We start from the raw sequence: 22,868 nt of genomic DNA on the forward strand, positions 1-22,868 counted from the left end.
AATCCAGAAAAGAGCTGTTAAATTCTACAACAACCTAAATGGAAGCGATTCCCAAACCTTCCATAACAAACCCATCACCTACAGAGAGAGACGTACTTGGAGAAGAGTTATCTAAGGAAGCTGGTCCTGGGGCTCTGTTCACAAACACAAACAGTCCTCACAGAGACCCAGGACAGCAACACAATTAGACCAAATCATTAATTGACACATTGGAAAGAATTAACAAAAAAACAGCAAACTAGAATGTTATTTGGCCCTAAACAGAGAGTACACAGTGGCAGAATACCTGACCACTGTGACTGACCCAAACTTAAGGAAAGCTTTGACTGTGTACAGACTCAGTGAGCATAGCCTTGCTATTGAGAAAGGCCGCCGTAGACAGACCTGGCTCTCAAGAGAAGACAGGCTATGTGCACACTGTCCACAAAATGTGGTGGAAACTGAGCTTCACTTTTAACCTAATGCCAAATGTATGACCATATTAGAGACACATTTCCCTCAGATTACACAGACCCACAAAGAATTTGAAAACAAACCCAATTTTGATAAACTCCCATATCTATTGGGTGAAATAGCACAGTGTGTCATCACAGCACCAATTTTGATAAACTCCCATATCTATTGGGTGAAATACCACAGTGTGCCATCACAGCAGCAAGATTTGTGACCTGTTGCCACAAGAAAATGGCAACCAGTGAAGAACAAACACCATTGTAAATACAACCTATATTTATGTTAATGTGTTAATTGCTCCTTTTTGCTCCTTTTTGTACTTTAACTATTTGCACATAATATGACATTTGAAATGTCTTTATTCTTTTCTGAAATTTTGTGAGTGTAATGTTCACTGTTCATTTTTATTGTTTATGTCACTTGTGTTTATTATCTACCTCACTTGCTTTGGCAATGTTAACACATGTTTTCCATGCCAATAAAACCTTTAAATTGAATTGATATTGAATTGAGAGAGAGAGAAAGAAAGAGAGAGAGAAAGGAGTAGAAATTAGGAGAAGTGGAGAAAGAGAGGTGTACTCACGGCGGCGGCATGGTCTAGCTGGGAGAGTGGAGCCACAAAGCCCTGCTGCACAGCGGCCACATGGCGGTCAGCCTCGGCCAGCTGCTCCTGCTGCGCTGTGATGTCACACACCAGGGAGATCTCCTTCAGCACGGACACAAAGCCCTGCAGAGTGATGCGGATCTGCTGAGAGTCATCCAGCACCATCTACAACACAGAAGGATAGAGATCAGTAACATCTACAGGAGACCATATGATTATTCTGATAATATGGGCTAACCTTAACATTTGTTATGCGGTGATTAATCAAATTGTGTTGTGCACTTCATTGTAGTACATTTGACTTGGGTGAGTGTAGTGAAAGTTTTGGGTAAGAGTTGCGCTGTACTGACCTGTAGTGCGTGGACGTAGCTGGCCAAATCTTTGGCTGTAGTGTAGGTACAGGGAGCAGTGAGCCAGGACTGAGCCTCAGTTAGCCAACTGTTGGAGCTGTTGATCATCTCATCATGCTCCTGTAACCATGTGCTGATCTGCAACCAACACAAACACATAGTCAGTATTAAATCAGCTATAAAATCATATAGAAAAATCATAACATCAGACATGCTATGATATCATCATCCACAAATAAAAGTCAACCCTGATGTCATCAAAAAAATATGATTTATCTATCTATCACACACTGGACTAGGACTATTCACAGTCCTAGTCCACAAACACAGGGGCTAACACTACCCAAGGGGTTAACTGAACATGTGTTAGAGTAACCAGGGGGGTTTAGGGAATTGTAGTTCCTCACCTTGCTGAGGAAGGCGGTCCTCTGCTCTGCCTGCTTGGCCATGTGTGAGTGGAGCAGCTGGGCCTCCGTCAGGCTCTCTGTGAGGACCTGGGCCTCCTCAGCCTGTTCCAGATCCTGCACCTCCACCTCCAACGCTGCCACACGGGAGTGCCACATGTCCAGCTCGTCCCACACACGCTACACACACACACACACACACACACACACACACACACACACACACACACACACACACACACAAATGTGATAACACAGTCTCTTTCTGCTATGTACATCAGCCTGGTAAACTCTGATCCTAGATCAGTTCTCATATCTGCTATCTTAGCACTCACCTTCTGTGTGCTTTCTGCCTCCGACAGAGAGGGGCTTCTCTGCTGCAGTTTGTCCTGCACTGATCCCAGACCAGCCTTGATCTCAGACACCTTGGCTCCCAGTCTGTGCAGGGGACCGCTCTTCTCCATTACATCCCCTACCTGGGGGGCAGTAAGACAGTCAGACACAAGTAGTGGAAATAAATGTAGCTTGTTCTTGACATTCATAGAAAATATCTACAAATAGACCACATTACAATGCTACAAGCACAGGTAAAGGTTTCAGCTACTGTACCTTCTCCTCTACTTCCTGCAGTGAGTGTGTCACGTCCTGTAGCGGCCCCTCTATCTCCACGGGAACCAGGGTGTACATGTCCGAGTACTTCATCCTCAGACCCTCCATGATACGCTGTAGCACTGCCTTCTGTGTACACAGCTGGGTGTGAACCTCCTGAGGAGAGACAGAGAGGGAGGGAAAGAGAGAGAAAGATGAAGAGAGAATAAGAGAGAGAGAAAGCAAGAGATTGAAAGAGAGAGGAGAAAAAACAAAGTTCAGCGTTCCTCATTCTACCGCACAGGAGGTTGGTGGCACCTTAATTGGGGAGGAACCGGCTCGTGGTAACGGCTGGTGTAGAATAGGTGGAATAGAATCAAATACACCAAACACACGGCTTTCCATATGTTTGATGCCATTCCATTCGCTGCGTTCCAGCCATTATTATGAGCCGTCCTCCCCTCAACAGCCTCCACTGTTCTACAGCCTATACCCTCTCTCTGCCATCATTATGTCTCCAAGGTCACAAACACGCTAATACACATTCATAGATTCATTCACATCCTCCATAGGGTCCAGCTCTTACCAGACAGAATGTACAGCCGAGTATGTCGCACCTCTCTCTCCTGGGCTGGTTTAACTAGCTCAGAAAGGCTTCCTTATTAAGTCTTTCATTCCTGAAGCTACTCAGCATGAACCCTCTTCACCTCCCACCTAGCAGCACACAGCTAATGAGAGGCTATTCACAGTCCTAGTCCACAGACTGAACATGAAAATCAAACGACGATAGGAAAAACACGACCAGTGATGCAGATGAAATACAGCACAACCTGGCTCTGAGACAGGGACCAGGGCAACGCCACATAGGAAGCTGCATGTGTGTGTGTGTGTGTGTGTCAGGGAGGTGACATCAGTGCTGGTCTGAGACTGGGACAGATGCACCAAGAGGATCCACTTACAAGGTGGAACAAAAAGAGGCAGGTATGGGGGGGCTTTAGAGCCCTTTCATAGACCCTCTCTGAGTAGAGGGGGGTGGGGAGACATAGAGAAAATGTTGGACAAGACTCAGGTCTTTAGACAACACTAACACTGGTCCCCTCTCATCCACTGAGTACCAAGACAAAGCTCCGGGGAAGGTTGATAAAACTAAGCTAGCTAAAGGGATGAGGGCCCAGCCAACGGTTATATTCAAATGTGGCACTTTGTTGGGAACTCTTTCACTGAGCTAACAGTCTCACTGAAGACCTTCATTACAACAACCTTTCAGCAGTGAAACTCAAAACCAACCGCCACATACAGTTCATGGGGGAATGATAGAATCGGGAAATATATAGTACAAATCATTAATTCTATGAATTTCAAATTAGATCAAAATGTGAACTGTGCAATTTGGAAGAGATATTGTCTTTGTAAATGTTTCCTCTGAGTTGATCATGTTTGTTTGCAGAGCACAGACACAGCATTGTGTTGTGGGTACAGGGATGGGAAATACCTACTCATTAGAAGCCCGTTACGCATGCATCACTGTACAGAGGGGAGGGGGTTGTTCAAATCTCAACTATGCACTTATCCCTATGAAATATATTAGCATTCACAGTAGGCTATGCTATAATTTGTCAAGAACACAAACAACCAAAACCACCTCAATAAGCAACACACTAAATATGAAAAAATATATGGACAATTCCATAAAATACAGTAAATTACTGAAAATGACAAGTAAACAGTATTTTGTCATTAATTCTACTAATTGTAGTCTACCATATGCTTCCATAGGAGGATGATAAAAGCAAAGACCCCAAATGCCATGCTTCAACTGTGGAACCTTTCAATCTGGCACTCTTAACTCCTGCATGCTGCTGAGAATATTTACTAAATTACTACACTCTGCCTGTATAGGTACATTGTGTTGTCCACACTGTGTGATGTTAAGGTGTTGTGAGACAGAGGGTTACCCACATGTAGCTTATGTGTGTTGGGACACTGCTCCAGCTGTGACAGGAGGTCTTCTGCAGTCACCAGCCACGCCTTCACCCCACTCAGCTCCTCCCTCACCTTGTCCCTCTCCTCCACCTCTGTCCGCACCACACACCGTCCCAGCATGCTCTTCTCCTTCAGACTGTAGACACAAACAGACAGGCAGGTCTATAGTGCACCAAACAGCTGGCTAAAGTCTTAGTTACATACAGTGCCTTCGGAAAGTATTCAGACCCCTTGACTTCCTCGACATTTTGTTATGGTACTGCCTTATTCTTAAATTGATTTAAAAAAATCCTCAGCAGTCTACACACAGTACCCCATAATGACAAAGCGAAAACAGGTTTATAGACATTTTTGAAAATGTATTAAAAATAAAAAACTGAAATACCTTATTTACATAAGTATTCAAACCCTTTGCTAGGAGACTCGAAATTGAGCTCAGGTGCATCCTGTTTCCATTGATCATCCTTGAGATGTTTCTACAACTTGATTGGAGTCCACCTGTGGTAAATTCAATTGATTGGACATGACTTGGAAAGGCACACACTATAAGGTCCCACAGTTGACAGTGCATGTCAGAGCAAAAGCCAAGCCATGAGGTTGAAGGAATTGTCCTTAGAGCTCCGAGACAGGATTGTGTCGAGGCACAGATCTGGGGAAGGGTACCAAGAGATGTCTGCAGCATTGAAGGTCCCCAAGAACACAGTGGCCTCCATCATTCTTAAATGGAAGAAGTTTGGAACCACCAAGACTCTTCCTAGAGCTGGCCGCCCGGCCAAACTGAGCAATCGGGGGAGAAGGGCCTTGGTCAGGAAGGTGACCAAGAACCCAATGGTCACTCTGACAGAGATCTAGAGTTCCTCTGTGGAGATGGGAGAACCTTCCAGAAGGACAACCATCCCTGCAGTACTCCACCAATCAGGCCTTTACGGTAGAGTGGCCAGACGGAAGCCACTCCTCAGTAAAAGGCAAATGACAGCCTGCTTGGAGTTTCCCAAAAGGTATCTAAAACAAGATTCTCTGAAAAGATGAAACCAAGATTAAAATATTTGGCCTGAATGCCAAGCATCACGTCTGGAGGAAACCGGGCACCATCCCTACGGTGAAGCATGGTGGTGGCAGCATCATGCTGTGGGGATATTTTTCAGCGGCAGGGATTGAGAGTCTAGTCAGGATCGAGGCAAAGATGAATGGAGCAAAGTACAGAGAGATCCTTGATGAAAACCTGCCCCAGAGTGCTCAGGACCTCAGGCTTGGGCGAACGTTCACCTTCCAACAGGACAACGACCCTAAGCACACAGCCAAGATGACACAGGAGTGGCTTCGGGACAAGTCTCTGAACGTCCTTGAGTGGCCCAGGCAGATCCTGATCTTGAACCAGATCAAACATCTCTGGAGAGACCAGAAAATAGCTGTGCAGCAATGCTCCCCATCCAACCTGACAGAGCTTGAGAGGATCTGCAGAGAAGAATGGGAGAAACTCCCCAAGTAGAAGTGCTGTAATCACTACCAAAGGTGCTTCAACAAAGTACTGAGTAAATGTAAATGTCATATTTAATTTTTCTTATTATTTATGAATTAGCAAACATTTATAAAAAACTGTTTTTGTCATTATGGGGTATTGTGTGTAGATTGATGAGGGAAAAAAACAATTTAATCAACTTTAGAATATGGCTGTAACGTAACAAATTTTCGAAAAAGTCAAGTGATCTGAAAAGCTCTGTATATCACTGTGAATCAAAAACAGCTAGCATGGTACATAACCAATATAACACATAGTCCATTTAAAAAAGAGATTTAAAAAACTCTCTTACCTTGACTTCATAAGGAAAAGAGTTTCCTTTGGGAACTAAAGCTGACACCAAAATCAGGATGCAGAGCATCATCTCAATTCAGGTATTTAAGTATTTCACAACCTCTGCATCTGTGATTGTCTATCTACACAGTAGGCATGTGTGTGTATGCTGTGGATGACTGAGTAGGTATGAGTGTGCATCTTTCTGCGCTTGTTGTCCTGAGTGGAGAGGCACAGCAACCCTTTCCCGACCCACTTTTCCCAGAATGCTCATCCAAGTGTGAATGTGTGGAGCCGCTGGGAGTTTGAGTACCTATGTCCTGCACTACCACAGAAACACTGATTGGTATGACCATCAATGCAACACGCTTGGCTTTTAACACTTGTCTTAAAGCCTATAGTTGTTAATTCATGCCATATGGGCATATGCTGGCATATGGGGATTTGTGTCTTTGAGAAGTGGGAATTAAGTGTAATATTTGCGGCACCACACACTCAGCTCCTGAAACAACAATACTGTCCTGTATGGTGGTTGACCTCTCACCTGCCATAGCGGTCCTGCATGACCTGCAACTGTTGACACAGCGGGTTGGGCGGGGCCTGCTCCAGGTGGGCGGGGACGCCCAGCAGTCTGGCGATGCGGAGCTCGAGAGCTGAGAGAGCTCGGTGCTCACAGTCTAGCCTGTCCTGGTACTGGTCCCAGTACAACAACAGCACCTGCAGCTCTTCCCCACACACCTTCTCCCTGGAGTCATTTGGCAGCTCAGCCTCCACTTGCTCCAGCATGATGGACGCTCGCTCCACCTGGAAGGATAACAAGAATTGGAGTTAATGGGTCAGTCGGTAAAATGGCTGCTTCCAACCTGACTTTGTGGGGAAGAGGGGGGTCTCTCTCTATATTGTGTCAATCATTGGCTGAAAGAGTTTGTTAGATTTTATATCGCAGGGTTGAAAACAATTTAATTTCAACTTAATTTCAAAGCTATTTTTAAGATTGAGGAAGAGGTGTCCAGTATCTATCATGTAACTCACGCTCTTTGTAATATCACTCCATTCGTCTGCCCTCTGATTTGAGTGAGTCTTCAGATTGCGGGTGCAACGCTGCAGTCTTGCCACCTGCCTCCAGAGCGCGCTCACCGCCCCCTCCCTGCTGCAACGGCAACCCTGCTCCGGGCACCACTCCCCCAAACACTTTAGAAGCCCAGTTACAGAGTCCACCTCCTCAGACAGAGCCTGTAAAGGAGAGAGAAAGTGGTGGGTAAAAAATAGATATTTAAAAAAAAGAGTTAACACTACGAAAAATGTGTTTAGCATTCTTTCCCCATACCTTTAGCTTAGCTTGCTGGTCGGTGCAGTCTGTGAGAGAGCTGACTTTGTGAGAGTGACAGTAGGAGAGATGGGTCTCTGCGCTCTTTACACACTGGCAGATCTCCTCATGGCACTTCCTATACCTTCTGTGATACTCAGCACACCTACCAAACACAAGCCACATATCAATCAGGCGTCACATCAATAAGACTACTACAAATGGCATTAAGCATTAGATTGTTGGCTTGACTTGGCAGTTGAGTTTTACAATCATTTCACTATCATGACTGTATCTAAGGTCCTTTGACTCTTAAGAGACAGTTTCTACCTCTGCAGGGCCTCCAGTTTGAGCTGGGCCTGGGCCTGGAGGGTGGACATCCGCACCAGGAGCTGGCTCAGCACCTCCCTCTGTAGACGCTCCACCATCTGGGGGCAAAGGTAGTCATGCTGGAGGGCCAGGGTCTGGATCTGGCTTATATGGGAATGGAGCTGCTCCTCCATGGAGGCCAGGGCCTGCTGGATGTCCCTCAGCCTCTCAAGGCAACCTCCGACTGGGGCTAATGAGGGATGGAGCAGGGCCTCAGCCTCCTGGAGGAACCTGACAGCACCACTCACAGCTCCAGTGTAGTCTCTCAAAGAATTCCGTGCCTGGGAAACGCTCTCCTGAAAAATCATCACAATTTGTTACATGAATAGTCAATTACCTTTTAAATTAGTAGAACATGCATTTAATATGGTTTTGAAACACAATCAACCAAAAACAAAACAACTTGCCATTCGTAAGTCACATTCATTCAGGATTGCATTCTTCAGGTCCATCAGTTCACTATACTCCGGGGATCCATCCTGCTGCCTAGTTCCTTTCTTGCGCTCTAGAATCTTCAACACCCTCAGTCTGCACTCCACGGTCATCCGCAGGGTCACAATCCTCCAGTGCTCCTTGTCGACGGCTTCCTCTGTGGGCTCCACTTGGCATGGTTGCTGCAGCTCCCGCTGGATGTCCCTTAGGAAGGCCAGCACAGCTCTCTGCTCTGACTGGAGGTGCACCTCCTTCAGCAGGCCCCACTCCAGGATCTGGATGTTGTTGATCACAGTCATCTCCCAGGTTTGGAAGCTCTCCAGGTTCTGCTTAAGCCGCCCACGCTCTGCAGACAGCTGTGAGGGATAGAGGTCCTGGGAGATGCTCTGCAGCTCATCGGCAGCCTCCTCACACAGTCTCTTTATCAGAGGGAGCTGAGTGAGGATGACCTGACCAGTCGTGTACCTCTCCTCCTCCCCCCTGTTCTCCTCCTTGGTCTGGAGGACCTGCTCCTCCATATTTTCCCGCAGTTCCTCCACACACTGCCTGAAGGTGAGGTACCTCTCGTGTTCTTTGGCCTTCATACTCAGCGTGCTCATGTTGCAGTGCAACTGGGAAATGACACACAGCAGCTCTTGTTTCTTCTCCTCAGGGATGAAGGGCTGCAGCTTGTCCACCTGGCACTTGTGCTCCATGATCATGTGTTTAAACGGCTCAATGGTGCTTAGAGTCTGCCTGGTGACCGGGAACCTGTGTCTGTTTAGGTCCACCAGCATCTGTCTCAGGCTCTTCTCCACCGTGGTCACCTTCTGCCTAGATGCATCTTGAGTCTGAAGGAGTTCCTCCAGCTCCTGCTGGTTAGCTTTCTCATAGCTGATGATGCTCTTGATGTCCTCCTGGAGGTTTGTGAGTTTCTCATTGAGGAGGCAGTTCTCTGTGATGCTGAGCTCAGAGGCAATGTCTCTGCTCCTCATGAGAAGAGCCTCGGACACAGCAGCCTGTTTCTCCGCCTCTACCAGGGTCTCCTGAATCTGTCTGACTCGGCGATCCAGGTCTTTAGCACTCTGGCCCTCCCCCTCTCCCCTCCTGGAGGCTTCTCTATGGAGGTGACCCACCACCCAGGAGTCCAGGTCTGCTATCTGCTCTGACATATTCTCTCTAGTCTGCAAGCCTGACTCCATCTCCTTCACAGCCTTGGCTAGCTTCTCTGTGGTGGACCTGGACAGACTCTCCAGGCTGACCAGGGAGGAGTGCACCATGGGGACCTCATCAGCCTGGTCCAGCTCTGGGAGCAGCTCCTCCACCTCCTCCACCAGGGCCTCCAGCTGGGCCTGCTTGGCCGCCATCTCCCACTGCAGCTTCTTCAGGTCTTTGATCTGCCGATGCACCCCCTCAGGGAGCAGGGCCACCTTCCTCCTCCGGCCCTCGATGTCGCTCTCCATCTGCTTGGCCCAGGCAAAGGCATCCATCATTACCTTGTGGATCTTATTCATGATAGGGTTGTCACTGCTGGGGGTCTGAGAGGACACCTGCTCTCCAACACGATCCAGCTGCTCCTTGACCTGTTGGAGCCCCTGTTCTATCTGCCTCGTCTCCTTCTCATATAGGGAGCTGTGGGCCAGAGCCTCTGAGCCCTGCTGCAGGTAGAGGTATTTCTGCTGAGCTGCAGTCAGCTCAGCATTCACCATCATCAGCTCCTGGGCCCTCTTGCTGTCCCACTGGATTGTAGTAGAATGGGGTGAGCCTGTAGCCTTTCCTATGACCTCCAGTTGCTCCTGAAGAGAGGAGATCTCTGCGAGAAGGCTGCTGGTTTCCCTGGCATAGCCATTGACACAGTACAGGGTCTTCTCTGAAGCTCTCTCCAGTGACCTCCACTCTTCCTGCAGGCCTATCTGCTGGATCTGTGCAGCAGCTCGCTTTGCCTGGTTCAGGTGGGGGGACAGCTTGGTGAGAGTGAGGGTCAGCTCCCCCATGACGGTCCTGTCCTCCTCCATACCCCGCAGAAAGGAACGTAGCTCCTCAGCTTCTGCTGAGCTGCTCTCCACAGGGGATCTGCACACAGCATGGTAGAGGGGCATTATTAAAAAAAACTGAGCATTATAGACATATTCTCCACTATTCACTAGGCAGTATGACCATCAAATTGTATTGTGAAATTAGAAAATGCCTAATATTCTTACTGATAAAAACTAAAGTAAATCTATTCATCAGAGACTGCAGTGACAACACTCACGTTGTGAGGGCCTCCAGCTCTCCAGACAGTTTCTCCAGAGTGGCCTTGACTGTCTGTGTCTGCCTGTCCGTCTCAGTGACCAGCTGCAGCTGGGCCTCCTTACAGTGGACAGCTTCCGAGGCATCCCACACTGCTGTGCCCCACTGGCTCTCCACATGCTCAAAGGCCTCCCGGTCTGCAGTCTGAGCCTCTCTGGGCTGGGAGAACACAGACACCTGGGTCTGAGCAGCCTGTCTGCATTCCTGGAACCACAACATACAAAACACAGCATGTTCACTCTAGGAATAATGATCAACTGACTCAATAGGACAGACTTGAAAAGCTTATAACTTAAATATCAACCTCTATGTTGACATTTAAATGGGTTACTATTGTGAACTGTACTGTGGATTATGGTGTGGGTTTCTGTTGTGCATTGCTGTTGTGGTTTTCTGGTGTGTTGTGTGTTGCCATTGGGTTGCGGTTTATTTTGGCCTGGCTCTCACCTCGGCCTCCTCCACCTGCAAAGCCATGGCTGCGGGGCTGAGGTCTGCAGGGCGGTTTCTGCAGCCCAGTACCCTGACCACCAGCCTGCTCAGACGAGCCTGCAGGTCAGCCAGAGACGTGTTCAGAATCCTCATGGGGTCCTCCCAAGGTTTAATCTGTGGGTACACACAAAGAGACAGTATGACCATGTGAACAGTGTGGTGCATGAACAGTGTGGTGCACTTCGACAAAGATTGAGATACTAATAATTCAAGCTATTGTAATACGTTTTTTCCTTGCCAGGGCAATTTTTTCTGAACTGCTCGCACAAACGTTCAAATATCAGACACATTTCAAACACTAATACAAAGCATTACTATCACAAACTGAAAAATGTGCATGTGCAACTCTGCACAGTAACCTTTGAGCGTACCTCAATGAGAATGCTCTTTGGTCCAGTTTGTGACAGGCGCTGGATGTCAGTGAAGATGTCCTGCATGGTGGGTCCTTCTGGTACAGCTGGGGTCTCTTTTTTCACAAAAGGGTCTGGGGTTAGAGTCTCCTTCTTTACAACAGGGACTGCTGCCTCAACAGGAGCTTCTGGCTTCTCTGTGCTGCACACCTGTTGCTGCTATGAAAACCAAAATAACAATTAACCTGTGAATGAATAGCGGGCTTCCAGGCATTCACCAAAGCCTACGTCAAACCTGTGGTGTCAAAAACCACGGTTGGAAGCGGAAAAATAATACTCCCCACAACAACACTCACTGCAGTGAAGTGAACACTAGAGTGGGCAGGATCAGTGTTTAGTCTTTCTGCCTATGACATTATAGAGAGTGACATCATGAGAGAGGCGGGCAGCTCACATTCCTGTCCAGGAGCCGTGTGTTCCGTGCAAACACAGGTAAAGACCTTCCTTATATATATATACAGTGGGGCAAAAAAGTATTTAGTCAGCCACCAAGTGTTCAAGTTCTCCCACTTAAAAAGATGAGAGAGGCCTGTAATTTTCATCATAGGTACACTTCAACTATGACAGACAAAATGAGAAGAAATAAATCCAGAAAATCACATTGTAGGATTTTTTATGAATTTATTTGCAAATTATGGTGGAAAATAAGTATTTGGTCAATAACAAAAGTTTATCTCAATACTTTGTGATATACCCTTTGTTGGCAATGTCAGAGGTCAAACGTTTTCTGTAAGTCTTCACAAGGTTTTCACACACTGTTGCTGGTATTTTGGCCCATTCCTCCATGCAGATCTTCTCTAGAGAAGTGATGTTTTGGGGCTGTTGCTGGGCAACACGGACTTTCAACTCCCTCCAAAGATTTTCTATGGGGTTGAGATCTGGAGACTGGCTAGGCCACTCCAGGACCTTGACCCCGCCCGGGCGGTGTGTTTGGGATCATTGTCATGCTGAAAGACCCAGCCACGTTTCATCTTCAATGCCCTTGCTGATGGAAGGAGGTTTTAACTCAAAATCTCACAATACATGGCCCCATTTATTCTTTCCTTTACACGGATCAGTCGTCCTGGTCCCTTTGCAGAAAAACAGCCCCAAAGCATGATGTTTCCACCCCATGCTTCACAGTAGGTATGGTGTTCTTTGGATGCAACTCAGGATTCTTTGTCCTCCAAACACGACGAGTTGAGTTTTTACCAAAAAGTTATATTTTGGTTTCATCTGACCATATGACATTCTCCCAATCTTCTTCTGGATCATCCAAATGCTCTCTAGCAAACTTCAGACGGGCCTGGACATGTTCTGGCTTAAGCAGAGGGACACGTCTGGCACTGCAGGATTTGAGTCCCTGGCGGCGTAGTGTGTTACTGATTGTAGGCTTTGTTACTTTGGTCCCAGCTCTCTGCAGGTCATTCACTAGGTCCCCCCGTGTGGTTCTGGGATTTTTGCTCACCGTTATTGTGATCATTTTGACCATCATTGGTGAGATCTTGCGTGGAGCCCCAGATCGAGGGAGATTATCAGTGGTCTTGTATGTCTTCCATTTCCTAATAATTGCTCCCACAGTTGATTTCTTCAAACCAAGCTGCTTACCTGTTGCAGATTCAGTCTTCCCAGCCTGGTGCAGGTCTACAATTTTGTTTCTGATGTCCTTTGACAGCTCTTTGGTCTTGGCCATAGTGGAGTTTGGAGTGTGACTGTTTGAGGTTGTGGACAGGTGTCTTTTATACTGATAACAAGTTCAAACAGGTGACATTAATACAGGTAACGAGTGGAGGACAGAGGAGCCTCTTAAAGAAGAAGTTACAGGTCTGTGAGAGCCAGAAATCTTGCTTGTTTGTAGGTGACCAAATACTTATTTTCCACCATAATTTGCAAATAAATTCATAAACAATGTGATTTTCTGGATTATTTTTCTCATTTTGTCTGTCATAGTTGAAGTGTACCTATGATGAAAATTTCAGGCCTCTCTCATCTTTTTAAGTGGGAGAACTTGCACAATTGGTGGCTGACTAAATACTTTTTTGCCCCACTGTATATACAGTCTATGGTCAAGAGGGCACAGGCCCTTTGTTCTTTGTTCAGACTACATTGTATTCTTTAAAAAAACATCTAAAAGTACCTTGGGTAGTTGTCCTTTGCTGCATTATGAGTGAGAACATTACAAGGGAGTAAATATTAACATTATCAACATTATCAAAAGTTATCAACAGCTATCAATGTCATTAACAAAAGACTAAGCATTCTTTGTAGACCCAAGCTACAACACACACAAAATAACATGTGTTTTTTTCCACCTAGAGCCATGCAAACGTGGTGGTTTTAATACAATTTTGGCAATAACATTACTTCCCTGAAGCAACTTCACTCACTGTATTCACTCTCATCTTTCCAACTATTTATTTCACTCTGTCCTCTCTTTGTCTCTCTAGGTAAGACCTCTAACCCTCCAAGCTGCTCTGAGGTACAGGGGCATTCAAAATGTTCTGTCCTTTAGAACAATGTGCCACAGAACCCCAGAGATAAATCAGACTAGAATCATGCCTGTCTCACTTATACAGCTCATATTACAGAGCCTGGAGATAGAACCCCACACGTTCTCAAAACAAACATGGGGGTATTTTACAGCTTTGAGTGAGTGAGCGAGCAATGGACTCACCTGTGGCAAGTCACTGCCATCCGGCTTTGCCCTCTCTGTGCTCTCTGTTGCCATAGCAACACGACCAGGGCGCAGATTCCCAAAACACTTCTTATACAAAAACTTAAGAAGCTTCTTAAGAAAGATAGTTTGTAAATGCAATTCCTCAACAATATATTAAGGTTGAATGATTTTCTTACAAACTTCTCAAATATCTTCTTACAAATCTTCTTAAGATGTTTGTTGCTAGGCAACCGTTTTAGCTAGCTATCTAGCTAGCAGTGGCAATCATGTTAGCATATTTCTTACTGAGATGACTGTTCTAAAACATGTTTTTGGGTTTAAAATAATCAATACTGAAACTTTCAGATGAAGTTTGTGAGTAAATTAAATATGTTCAATTGCTTTCCTGAGCTTTTTATCTCACTGGCCTGAGTGTAAGGGTTGAGCCATTTTGGAATTAACAACATTTCCAATAACATTATTTTCAAGAATCTAATTTCTTCTTAACTTTTGGCTTAAGGAGAAACATAGGAAATAGCGCAAGAAAATGTTCAAGAACCTTTGAGGAATAGCAACTTTGCTTAATTTTATAGTTAAGGAAAAAATGTCAGAAGGTTTTATGAATCTGGGCCCTGGTCCCTCCTTGAGCGCCTTCCTCTTTCGCTCCTCTTCATCTGTCTGTTGTTTGTCTAATTTGGCCACACTTACCTCTGTCTGGCCTTTAGTGCTGCTCTCCCTGTCTTCTTTTCTGGTGCTCTCAGTTGCAGCTGTAGCTCCATGTTGTTTGATTGGTTGGGCAGCATCTCTCTTTGGCTGTTTATCACTCACTGACTGACTCTCACTTTCGATTTTAGCTGACTGTTTTCTGTCTGTTTGGGCAGTAGCCTCCAACTTCACCTTTGGTTCGGTCAGACTTTCTTGCACCTCACATTGGTCATGTTCACTTCTCCACTCTTTAGCATGCTCTTCCCAGGTCCCTTTGTCCTCAACCTCAATAGCTCTGTCACTCGTTGCTTTGGAGGGTTCTGGTTGAGTCTGTGGTAGGCATGCTTTGCTAACCTCTGCCTGAGATATGTCAATTTCAGTCCACACTGTCTCTGCTTTCTCTGACTGCACTGTCTTAGTGACGTGTGTCTTTGTTTGACTGGGTTGATCAGAACCAATTACCTTGCTCTCCGGTTTAGTCACAGCTGAAGCTTCTTGTTTGACTGGTATGGTTTTCTCTTTGACAGGGGTGTGTGACAGTGGCTTAGCTTGCTGACTGTCCTGGGTGGGAGACTGTTGGCTCTTGGCTGTCTTCTTGGTCCGGGGCAGTGTGGATGGTACTGGTGCTTTTGGTTCGACTTGTGTCTGGATAGAGGTGACAGCAAGGGGTACAGCCACATCAGCCTTCTGTTTACTTATCTCAGAGGTCAGGGGTGATGCGGAAGGTGCTGGTGGAGTTGGTGCTTTTGGTTTGTCCTCGTTCCCAACAGGCTCTTTCTGGACATTACTCACTGTGGGCAGATCCGGTACAATGTACCGTTGTTCAGTCTCAGTTTTGCTGTCCTTCCATAATTCCTCAGTGTTATACTTGACCCTGTTCTCCACAGCTGTGTTGGGCTGTATGTTAGAGGCCTGGGGTAGAAGGGCCTGGGTTGTAGCCTGCTGGCTCTTGGCTGTCTTCTTAGTGCGAGGTGGTGTGGATGGTGCCTTTGCTTTGTCCTCTGTCTGGGTTGAGGTGACAGCAGGAGGTACAGCCACATCGCTCACTGTGGGCAGGTCCAGTACAATGTATCGTTGTTCAGTGTTATCCTTGCTGTCCTTCCATAACTCCTCAGTGTTATACTTGTCTTTGTTCTCCACAGCAGGCTGTGTGTTAGAGGGCTGGGCTTGCTGGCTCTTGGCTGTCTCCTTGGTACGAGGCGATGTGGATGGTGCTTTAGCTTTGTCTTCTGTCTGGATTGAAGTGACAGCATTAGCAACAGGCTCTTTCTGGACATCACTCACTGTGGGCAGGTCCAGTACAATGTATCGTTGTTCAGTCTCACTGTCCTTCCATAATTCCTCAGTGTTATACTTGACACTGTCCTCCACAGCTGTGTCGGGCTGTGTGTCAGAGGGCTGGGCCTGCTGGCTCTTGGCTTTTCTCTTGTTACGAGGTGGTGTGGATGGTGCCTTTGCTTTGTCATCTGTCTGGGTTGAGGTGACAGCAGGAGGTACAGCCACATTGCTCACTGTGGGCAGGTCCAGTACAATGTATCGTTGTTCAGTCTCAGTCTTGCTGTCCTTCCATAACTCCTCAGTGTTATACTTGACCCTGTTCTCCACAGCAGGCTGTGTGTTAGAGGGCTGGGCCTGCTGGCTCTTGGCTTTTCTCTTGTTACGAGGTGGTGTGGACGGGGGTGGTGCTTTGACTACAGTCTGGAAAGAGGCAACAGCAGTGGGCTGAGCCACATCAGGCAAGTCCAGTATAAGGTCTGGTTGTTCAGTCTCAGTCTTGCTGTCCTTCCATAACTCCTCAGTGTCATACTTGACCTTGTTCTCCACAGCTCTGTCCGGCTGGGACTGGGGAAGCCTATTCTCAGGGTGTTCACTGGGCCTTACCGTGGAGTCCTGTGATTCTGTCTGCTGTGGACTGTGACTGGTGGACTGAGTGTCCGAGTCCATTTTGTCAGTATCAAGCACTACTGCTCCGGAGGATATGATAAGTGCGGTGTCACTGCTCATCAGTGGCCACATCTCTGGTGTCTGCACATACACAGTGTCAGTGTCCAGAATGACAGAGGACAATTTATTTTCTAGTGGCTGCGGTGTGTCGACATCATAACACACTTGGCTTTTTGTGTCAGGGACGTGAGCTTGTTTTACCTGAGATTGTTTTACTTGTGTGTCGTCATGACTACGTTGTTTTTCAGAGTCAATATAAGCATGCTGTGAGCGTAGGGCATCTGTCAAAGATGTCTCCTGATCAAGGCCCTGGTCTATCTGGTCAGTTGCCTGACTAACCGTCTTCACAGTTGTAGTCTCTACTCTTGTAACATGAGTATCACCATGCTCCTTGACTGCAGTTCTCTCTGTCATCAGGGTCTCAGACGATCGACTCTTGGTATCTTGTATTTGGATGGTGGTGGAAGTTATGTCGGTTTCAACCGATCGAGTGGTCACTATCGTGCTCTGTTTAGGCTCTACTGCAGCTTTTGGCACCTGTGTGACAGCAGTTTTATTCTCCTTTGCCAGTTCTTGTGTCATGACAGACCCTGAACTTGGGGCTTCAGTATGCACCATGGCAGTGACAGCTGAAGTCTCTTGTTTGACTGGTATGATTTTCTCTGTGACAGGGGGGAGTGGCTGTGGTATGTTTTTCTCTGTGACAGGGGGGAGTGGCTGTGGTATGATTTTCTCTGTGACAGGGGGGAGTGGCTGTGGTATGTTTTTCTCTGTGACAGGGGGGAGTGGCTGTGGTATGTTTTTCTCTGTGACAGGGGGGAGTGGCTGTGGTATGATTTTCTCTGTGACAGGGGGGAGTGGCTGTGGTATGTTTTTCTCTGTGACAGGGGGGAGTGGCTGTGGTATGTTTTTCTCTGTGACAGGGGGGAGTGGCTGTGGTATGTTTTTCTCTGTGACAGGGGGGAGTGGCTGTGGTATGATTTTCTCTGTGACAGGGGGGAGTGGCTGTGGTATGATTTTCTCTGTGACAGGGGGGAGTGGCTGTGGTATGATTTTCTCTGTCTGCTTCGTCTTGGCTGTCCTCCTAGGTGGTGCGGCTGGTTTGTCTTCTGTCTGGACTGAGGTGACAGCAACGAGCTGAGTCACATCTATTTTCTGTTTACTCTTCTCAGCTACATCCTGGGAGGGAAAAGGAGAGAAAATATGAATATAAAATGTTGTTGCATTACACAGTTTAACAATGGACTGGTTGGGGATCAGTAAAGTTCTCACTTTCAGAGTCTTGGTGAGAAAGGTGCTGTGTGTGTCTGCATCCCTGAGTGTTGCAGTGGTGTCTTTCTCCAGTCTGTCTGCTTGGTCAGGCTTCAGGCAGTCCACCAGGAACTGTCTGTGAGACAGCACCTCCTTCAGGGCCTTTTGGAACTGCACACCCTCCTCTAATGCAGCCTGAAGCAGGAAGAACCACTGTCACATGTTCTACCATCAGTGAGTGATGAGTGTTTCCATGTTTTCTCAACAACTCTGAGTTCTTGGAATAGTCTATATCCCTGACCTCACTAGCTCTGATTCATGTTGTTTCAACAATCTAGCAAATGGACCACAGTGAGTGGACCTACGTCACGTATTACAGGATGTACCCATAGGCACTAAACAAAGTCCTTGATAATGTTCCTGTAATAATTGGAAATAATGACCAAATTCAAAACATCTACACACTTATGCACCCTGGCAATTACTTCAGCAAGGCATACAGGAATATTGTGTTCCCTCTACAGTTCCAATAATTTGCTCCCATACCCAGGTAGCCAACATTACTGGGAAACTTTCAATTGTATTGTATGTGATGCTCATACAACTAGATTGTGCAATGAAAGTACAAAAGCTGACACAAACCGAATTACATATCGATTTGGATATATTGAAGACGTTAAACTTCATCATATCAACATTCATTCTGTTTGATTGAGAGGCCTGTGCTATAACCTGGATGGAGGGGGCTGTCCGTGTGGGTGAGGAGTGGTTCCACTGCTGCAGAAGCTGAACAGAGGCTGTGAGGCAGCGAGCTGTGTTCTCAGTGCAGCAGCTCTGCCTCTCACCCAACCTGGTCTTCAGACTACACACACACAGAGAGAGAGTGAGAGACAGGATATTCATATGTACAAGCTGATACAATCTCTTAGATTAGTTAATAGCTACTATACTAAACATCCCAGCTACTCATGTATATAAGAATTCCATGTCTCTATCTTTGCAACTTGCTACCCCTCAAACTACAAAGAAAGATCAGCATGTTCCGTTATCTATGATATAAAGGAGTAATAACAATTAAAACTGAAATTGAAATGGAAGAGAGCCAGCTGAGTTTAAACTTGGAGAGCAACAGGAAGAGGTTCTGTGCACTGCACAGTTTGATAATGAGCTGAATGTTTGGGATGCCAAGTCTAGTACCTGTCGTGCTGCTGGCTCAGTAACTCCATTATGGAGATGACTTCAGCGGGAAGGTCCTCCTCTGTGGATGCAGATCTGGCAGCCTGACGCAGGTCATGAACTTTAAGCCCTAACCCCTCCAATGACCTCTCGCAGTTCTAAAGGGTGCAGAAATCACAAGTGTAAAACTCAGGTTAGAGTCTCGGAGCAATATAGAACTATAATTGATTTGTATTTGCTTTGTTGCAATTGTCCCACAGACTGTGTACATTGATTATTTTGAGTTGTTTAAAAATAAATACCGTAATATGGGAACTAGTACAGTGCCAAACAGAGCAGAGTCATTTGGAGCAGCGGAGGTACCTTGAGGCTGTGCCAGTGCTGCTGGAGCTGGGCTATGTTGGGGTGTGGCTCGCTGTAGCTCAGGGCCTGGTCCAGAGAACGGAGCTCCCACTGCAGGGCTTTGGCCCTCTCCCTCAGGCCCTGGGCCTTCTTGGCCATCTTCGCATCCAGCTCCTTCAGCTGGGCCTCGCAGCCTGCCAGCCTTTCCGTCATCTCCCTCTCAGAAGAAGTGAGGAGGTCGTGGAGGTGGCTGACCTCCAGGGTCAGGGTGTCACGACCGGCAGGGGTGCAGTGGCTCAGCAGGGTGTCTCGGATTGCGTCCAGCTCCCTCATCTCCCTCTCCTCCCTGTCGACAGTCTGGAGCAGGGCCTGGGGGGGAAGGGCACATACAGTATTTACAACCCTCAGACTAGCAATATGGACAATATGGTCTTAACAAGCTGTCCTGAAACACATACAGTAAAACAATAGTATGACATATTTTGCGATGCACAAATAAATACACCATGACAGGGGTGGAACAGTGGCAAAGGTACCCACAGGAATAATATTAGTCTGAGGAGAGATTAAATAGCATTAATACAACAAAAATTATTCAAAACACACTCCTTTAGTTTACACAAGTTAAACAGATGTATTTTTTCTTCATTATAATTATATTCATCCTCGGCGTTACTCTGGAACCTGATCTCTCTTTTGACGAACATATCGAGACTGTTTCAAGGACTTTCAAAGCTTTTTTTTCCTCTACGTAACATTGCAAAAATCAGAAACTTTCTGTCCAAAAATGATGCAGAAAAATGTATCCATGCTTTTGTTACTTCTAGGTTAGACTACTGCAATGCTCTACTTTCCGGCTACCTGGATAAAGCACTAAATAAACTTCAGTTAGTGCTAAACATGGCTGCTAGAATCTAGACTAGAACCAAAAAATGTGATCATATTACTCCAGTGCTAGCCTCTCTACACTGGCTTCCTGTCAAGGCAAGGGCTGATTTCAAGGTTTTACTGCTAACCTACAAAGTATTACATGGGCTTGCTCCTACCTATCTTTCCGATTTGGTCCTGCCGTACATACCTACACATACGCTACGGTCACAAGACGCAGGCCTCCTAATTGTCCCTAGAATTTCTAAGCAAACAGCTGGAGGCAGGGCTTTCTCCTATAGAGCTCCATTTTTATGGAATGGTCTGCCTACCCATGTGAGACGCAGACTCGGTCTCAACCTTTAAGTCTTTACTGAAGACTCATCTCTTCAATAGGTCATATGATTGAGTGTAGTCTGGCCCAGGAGTGTGAAGGTGAACGGAAAGGCACTGTAGCAACGAACCGCCCTTGCTGTCTCTGCCTGGCCGGTTCCCCTCTCTCCACTGGGATTCTCTGTTTCTAACCCTAGTACAGGGGCTGAGTCATTGGCTTACTGGTGCTCTTCCATGCCGTCCCTAGGAGGGGTGCGTCACTTCAGTGGGTTGAGTCACTGACGTGATCTTCCTCTCTGGGTTGGCGTCCCCCCTTGGGTTGTGCCGTGGCGATGATCTTTGTGGGCTATACTCGGCCTTGTCTCAGGATGGTAAGTTGGTGGTTTGAGGATATCCCTCTAGTGGTGTGGGGGCTGTGCTTTGGCAAAGTGGGTGGGGTTATATCCTTCCTGTTTGGCCCTGTCCGGGGGTATCATCAGATGGGGCCACAGTGTCTCCTGACCCCTCCTGTCTCAGCCTCCAGTATTTATACTGCAGTAGTTTGTGTGTCGGGGGGCTAGGGTCAGTTTGTTATATCTGGAGTACTTCTCCTGTCTTATCCGGTGTCCTGTGTGAATTTAAGTATTCTCTCTTTCTCTCTTTCTTTCTCTCTCTCGGAGGACCTGAGCCCTAGGACCATGGCTCAGGACTACCTGGCATGATGACTCCTTGCTGTCCCCAGTCCACCTGGCCGTGCTGCTGCTCCAGTTTCAACTGTTCTGCCTGCGGCTATGGAACCCTGACCTGTTCACCGGACGTGCTACCTGTCCCAGACCTGCTGTTTTCAACTCTCTAGAGACAGCAGGAGCGGTAGAGATACTCTTAATGATCGACTATGAAAAGCCAACTGACATTTACTCCTGAGGTGCTGACTTGTTGCACCCTCAACAACTACTGTGATTATTATTATTTGACCATGCTTGTCATTTATGAACATTTGAACATCTTGGCCATGTTCTGTTATAATCTCCACCCGGCACAGCCAGAAGAGGACTGGCCACCCCTCATAGCCTGGTTCCTCTCTAGGTTTTTTACTAGGTTTTGGCCTTTCTAGGGAGTTTTTCCTAGCCACAGTGCTTCTACACCTGCATTGCTTGATGTTTGGGGTTTTAGGCTTAGTTTCTGTACAGCACTTTGAGACATCAGCTGATGTAAGAAGGGCTATATAAATACATTTGATTTGATTTGATATTTTGCGATGCACAAATAAGCTAATAGCAAATGGCAGGTTTCATTGCAATACAATGCTGTTCTTTCATGCTCTTTTCCATGCTCCTGTAACTAACCTTCAGGGTGTTGGCGTAGCTGTGTAGAGCCTGTCTGTCTGTGGGCTGGGGGCCCATACCCTTCACATGCTCCCTCAGCCAGTCCTGGGCTGCCCCATGCTGTTCCACTAGCTGGGCACAGTGCCTCTCCATGTGGATGCCCTCCTCCATCCTCACACAGGCCTCCTTGAACACACATACACACACACATTATAATTACCAACACGTCTTTCAATGGGCACTGATTCAAAGAGGAAAATTACAATTCTAACAATTTCTATACAATATACAGTGCATTCGGAAAGTGTTCAGACCCCTTCCCTTTGTCCACATTTTATTTAATTATTTTATTTTATTTATTCTAAAATGAATTAAAGACATTTTTTTCCTCATTAATCTACACACCAAACTTCATAATAACAAAGCAAAAACAGGTTTATAGAACATTTTTACATACGAATTCAGACACTTTGCTATGAGATTCGAAATTGAGCAATTGGGGGAGAAGGGCCTTGGTCAGGGAGGTGACCAAGAACCCGATGGTCACTCTGACAGCGCTCCAGTGTTCCTCTGTGGAGATGGGAGAACTTTCAAGAAGGGCAACCATCTCTGCAGCACTCTAACAATCAGGTCTTTATGGTAGAGTGACCAGACGGGAACCACTCCTCAGTAAAAGTCACATGACAGCATGCTTGGAGTTTGCCCAAAGGAACATAAGGACTCTGACCATGAGAAACAAGATTCTCTGGTCTGATGAAACCAAGATTAAACTCTTTAGCCTCAATGCCAAGTGTCACGTCTGGAGGAAACCTGGCACTATTCCTAAGGTGAAGCATGGTGGTGGTAGCCTCATGCTGTAG

General features: G+C 46.6%; 1 protein-coding gene across 20 annotated transcripts in view; it reads right to left on the reverse strand.

Moving 5' to 3' along the window:
- Window positions 1-22,868, reverse strand: part of syne2b (spectrin repeat containing, nuclear envelope 2b) — a 146,419-nt gene that overhangs the window by 71,104 nt on the left and 52,447 nt on the right. For 19 of the 20 annotated variants that reach the window (XR_016488962.1, XM_090211255.1, XM_090211248.1 and 16 more), the window contains 20 exons: window positions 22,030-22,194; window positions 19,526-19,873; window positions 19,184-19,320; window positions 18,719-18,848; window positions 18,008-18,181; window positions 14,795-17,914; window positions 11,413-11,610; window positions 11,000-11,155; window positions 10,515-10,756; window positions 8,257-10,333; window positions 7,811-8,145; window positions 7,502-7,646; window positions 7,207-7,407; window positions 6,719-6,978; window positions 4,359-4,518; window positions 2,421-2,576; window positions 2,147-2,287; window positions 1,815-1,991; window positions 1,408-1,545; window positions 1,037-1,222 (listed from right to left, as the gene is read on the reverse strand). Coding sequence is in view for 19 of the 20 variants with exons in the window: in XM_090211255.1 (XP_090067381.1) it covers window positions 1,037-1,222; window positions 1,408-1,545; window positions 1,815-1,991; window positions 2,147-2,287; window positions 2,421-2,576; window positions 4,359-4,518; window positions 6,719-6,978; window positions 7,207-7,407; window positions 7,502-7,646; window positions 7,811-8,145; window positions 8,257-10,333; window positions 10,515-10,756; window positions 11,000-11,155; window positions 11,413-11,610; window positions 14,795-17,914; window positions 18,008-18,181; window positions 18,719-18,848; window positions 19,184-19,320; window positions 19,526-19,873; window positions 22,030-22,194 (8,646 nt within the window). In the remaining variant the exon portion in view is untranslated. The remainder of the gene's footprint in view (window positions 1-1,036; window positions 1,223-1,407; window positions 1,546-1,814; window positions 1,992-2,146; window positions 2,288-2,420; window positions 2,577-4,358; window positions 4,519-6,718; window positions 6,979-7,206; window positions 7,408-7,501; window positions 7,647-7,810; window positions 8,146-8,256; window positions 10,334-10,514; window positions 10,757-10,999; window positions 11,156-11,412; window positions 11,611-14,794; window positions 17,915-18,007; window positions 18,182-18,718; window positions 18,849-19,183; window positions 19,321-19,525; window positions 19,874-22,029; window positions 22,195-22,868) is intronic. The other variant, XM_090211244.1, reaches the window with a different exon arrangement.

This window comes from Oncorhynchus mykiss, chromosome 19 (genome assembly GCF_057628025.1).
Source record: "Oncorhynchus mykiss isolate SJ-2025 chromosome 19, ASM5762802v1, whole genome shotgun sequence".
Taxonomy (NCBI): Eukaryota; Metazoa; Chordata; class Actinopteri; order Salmoniformes; family Salmonidae; genus Oncorhynchus; species Oncorhynchus mykiss.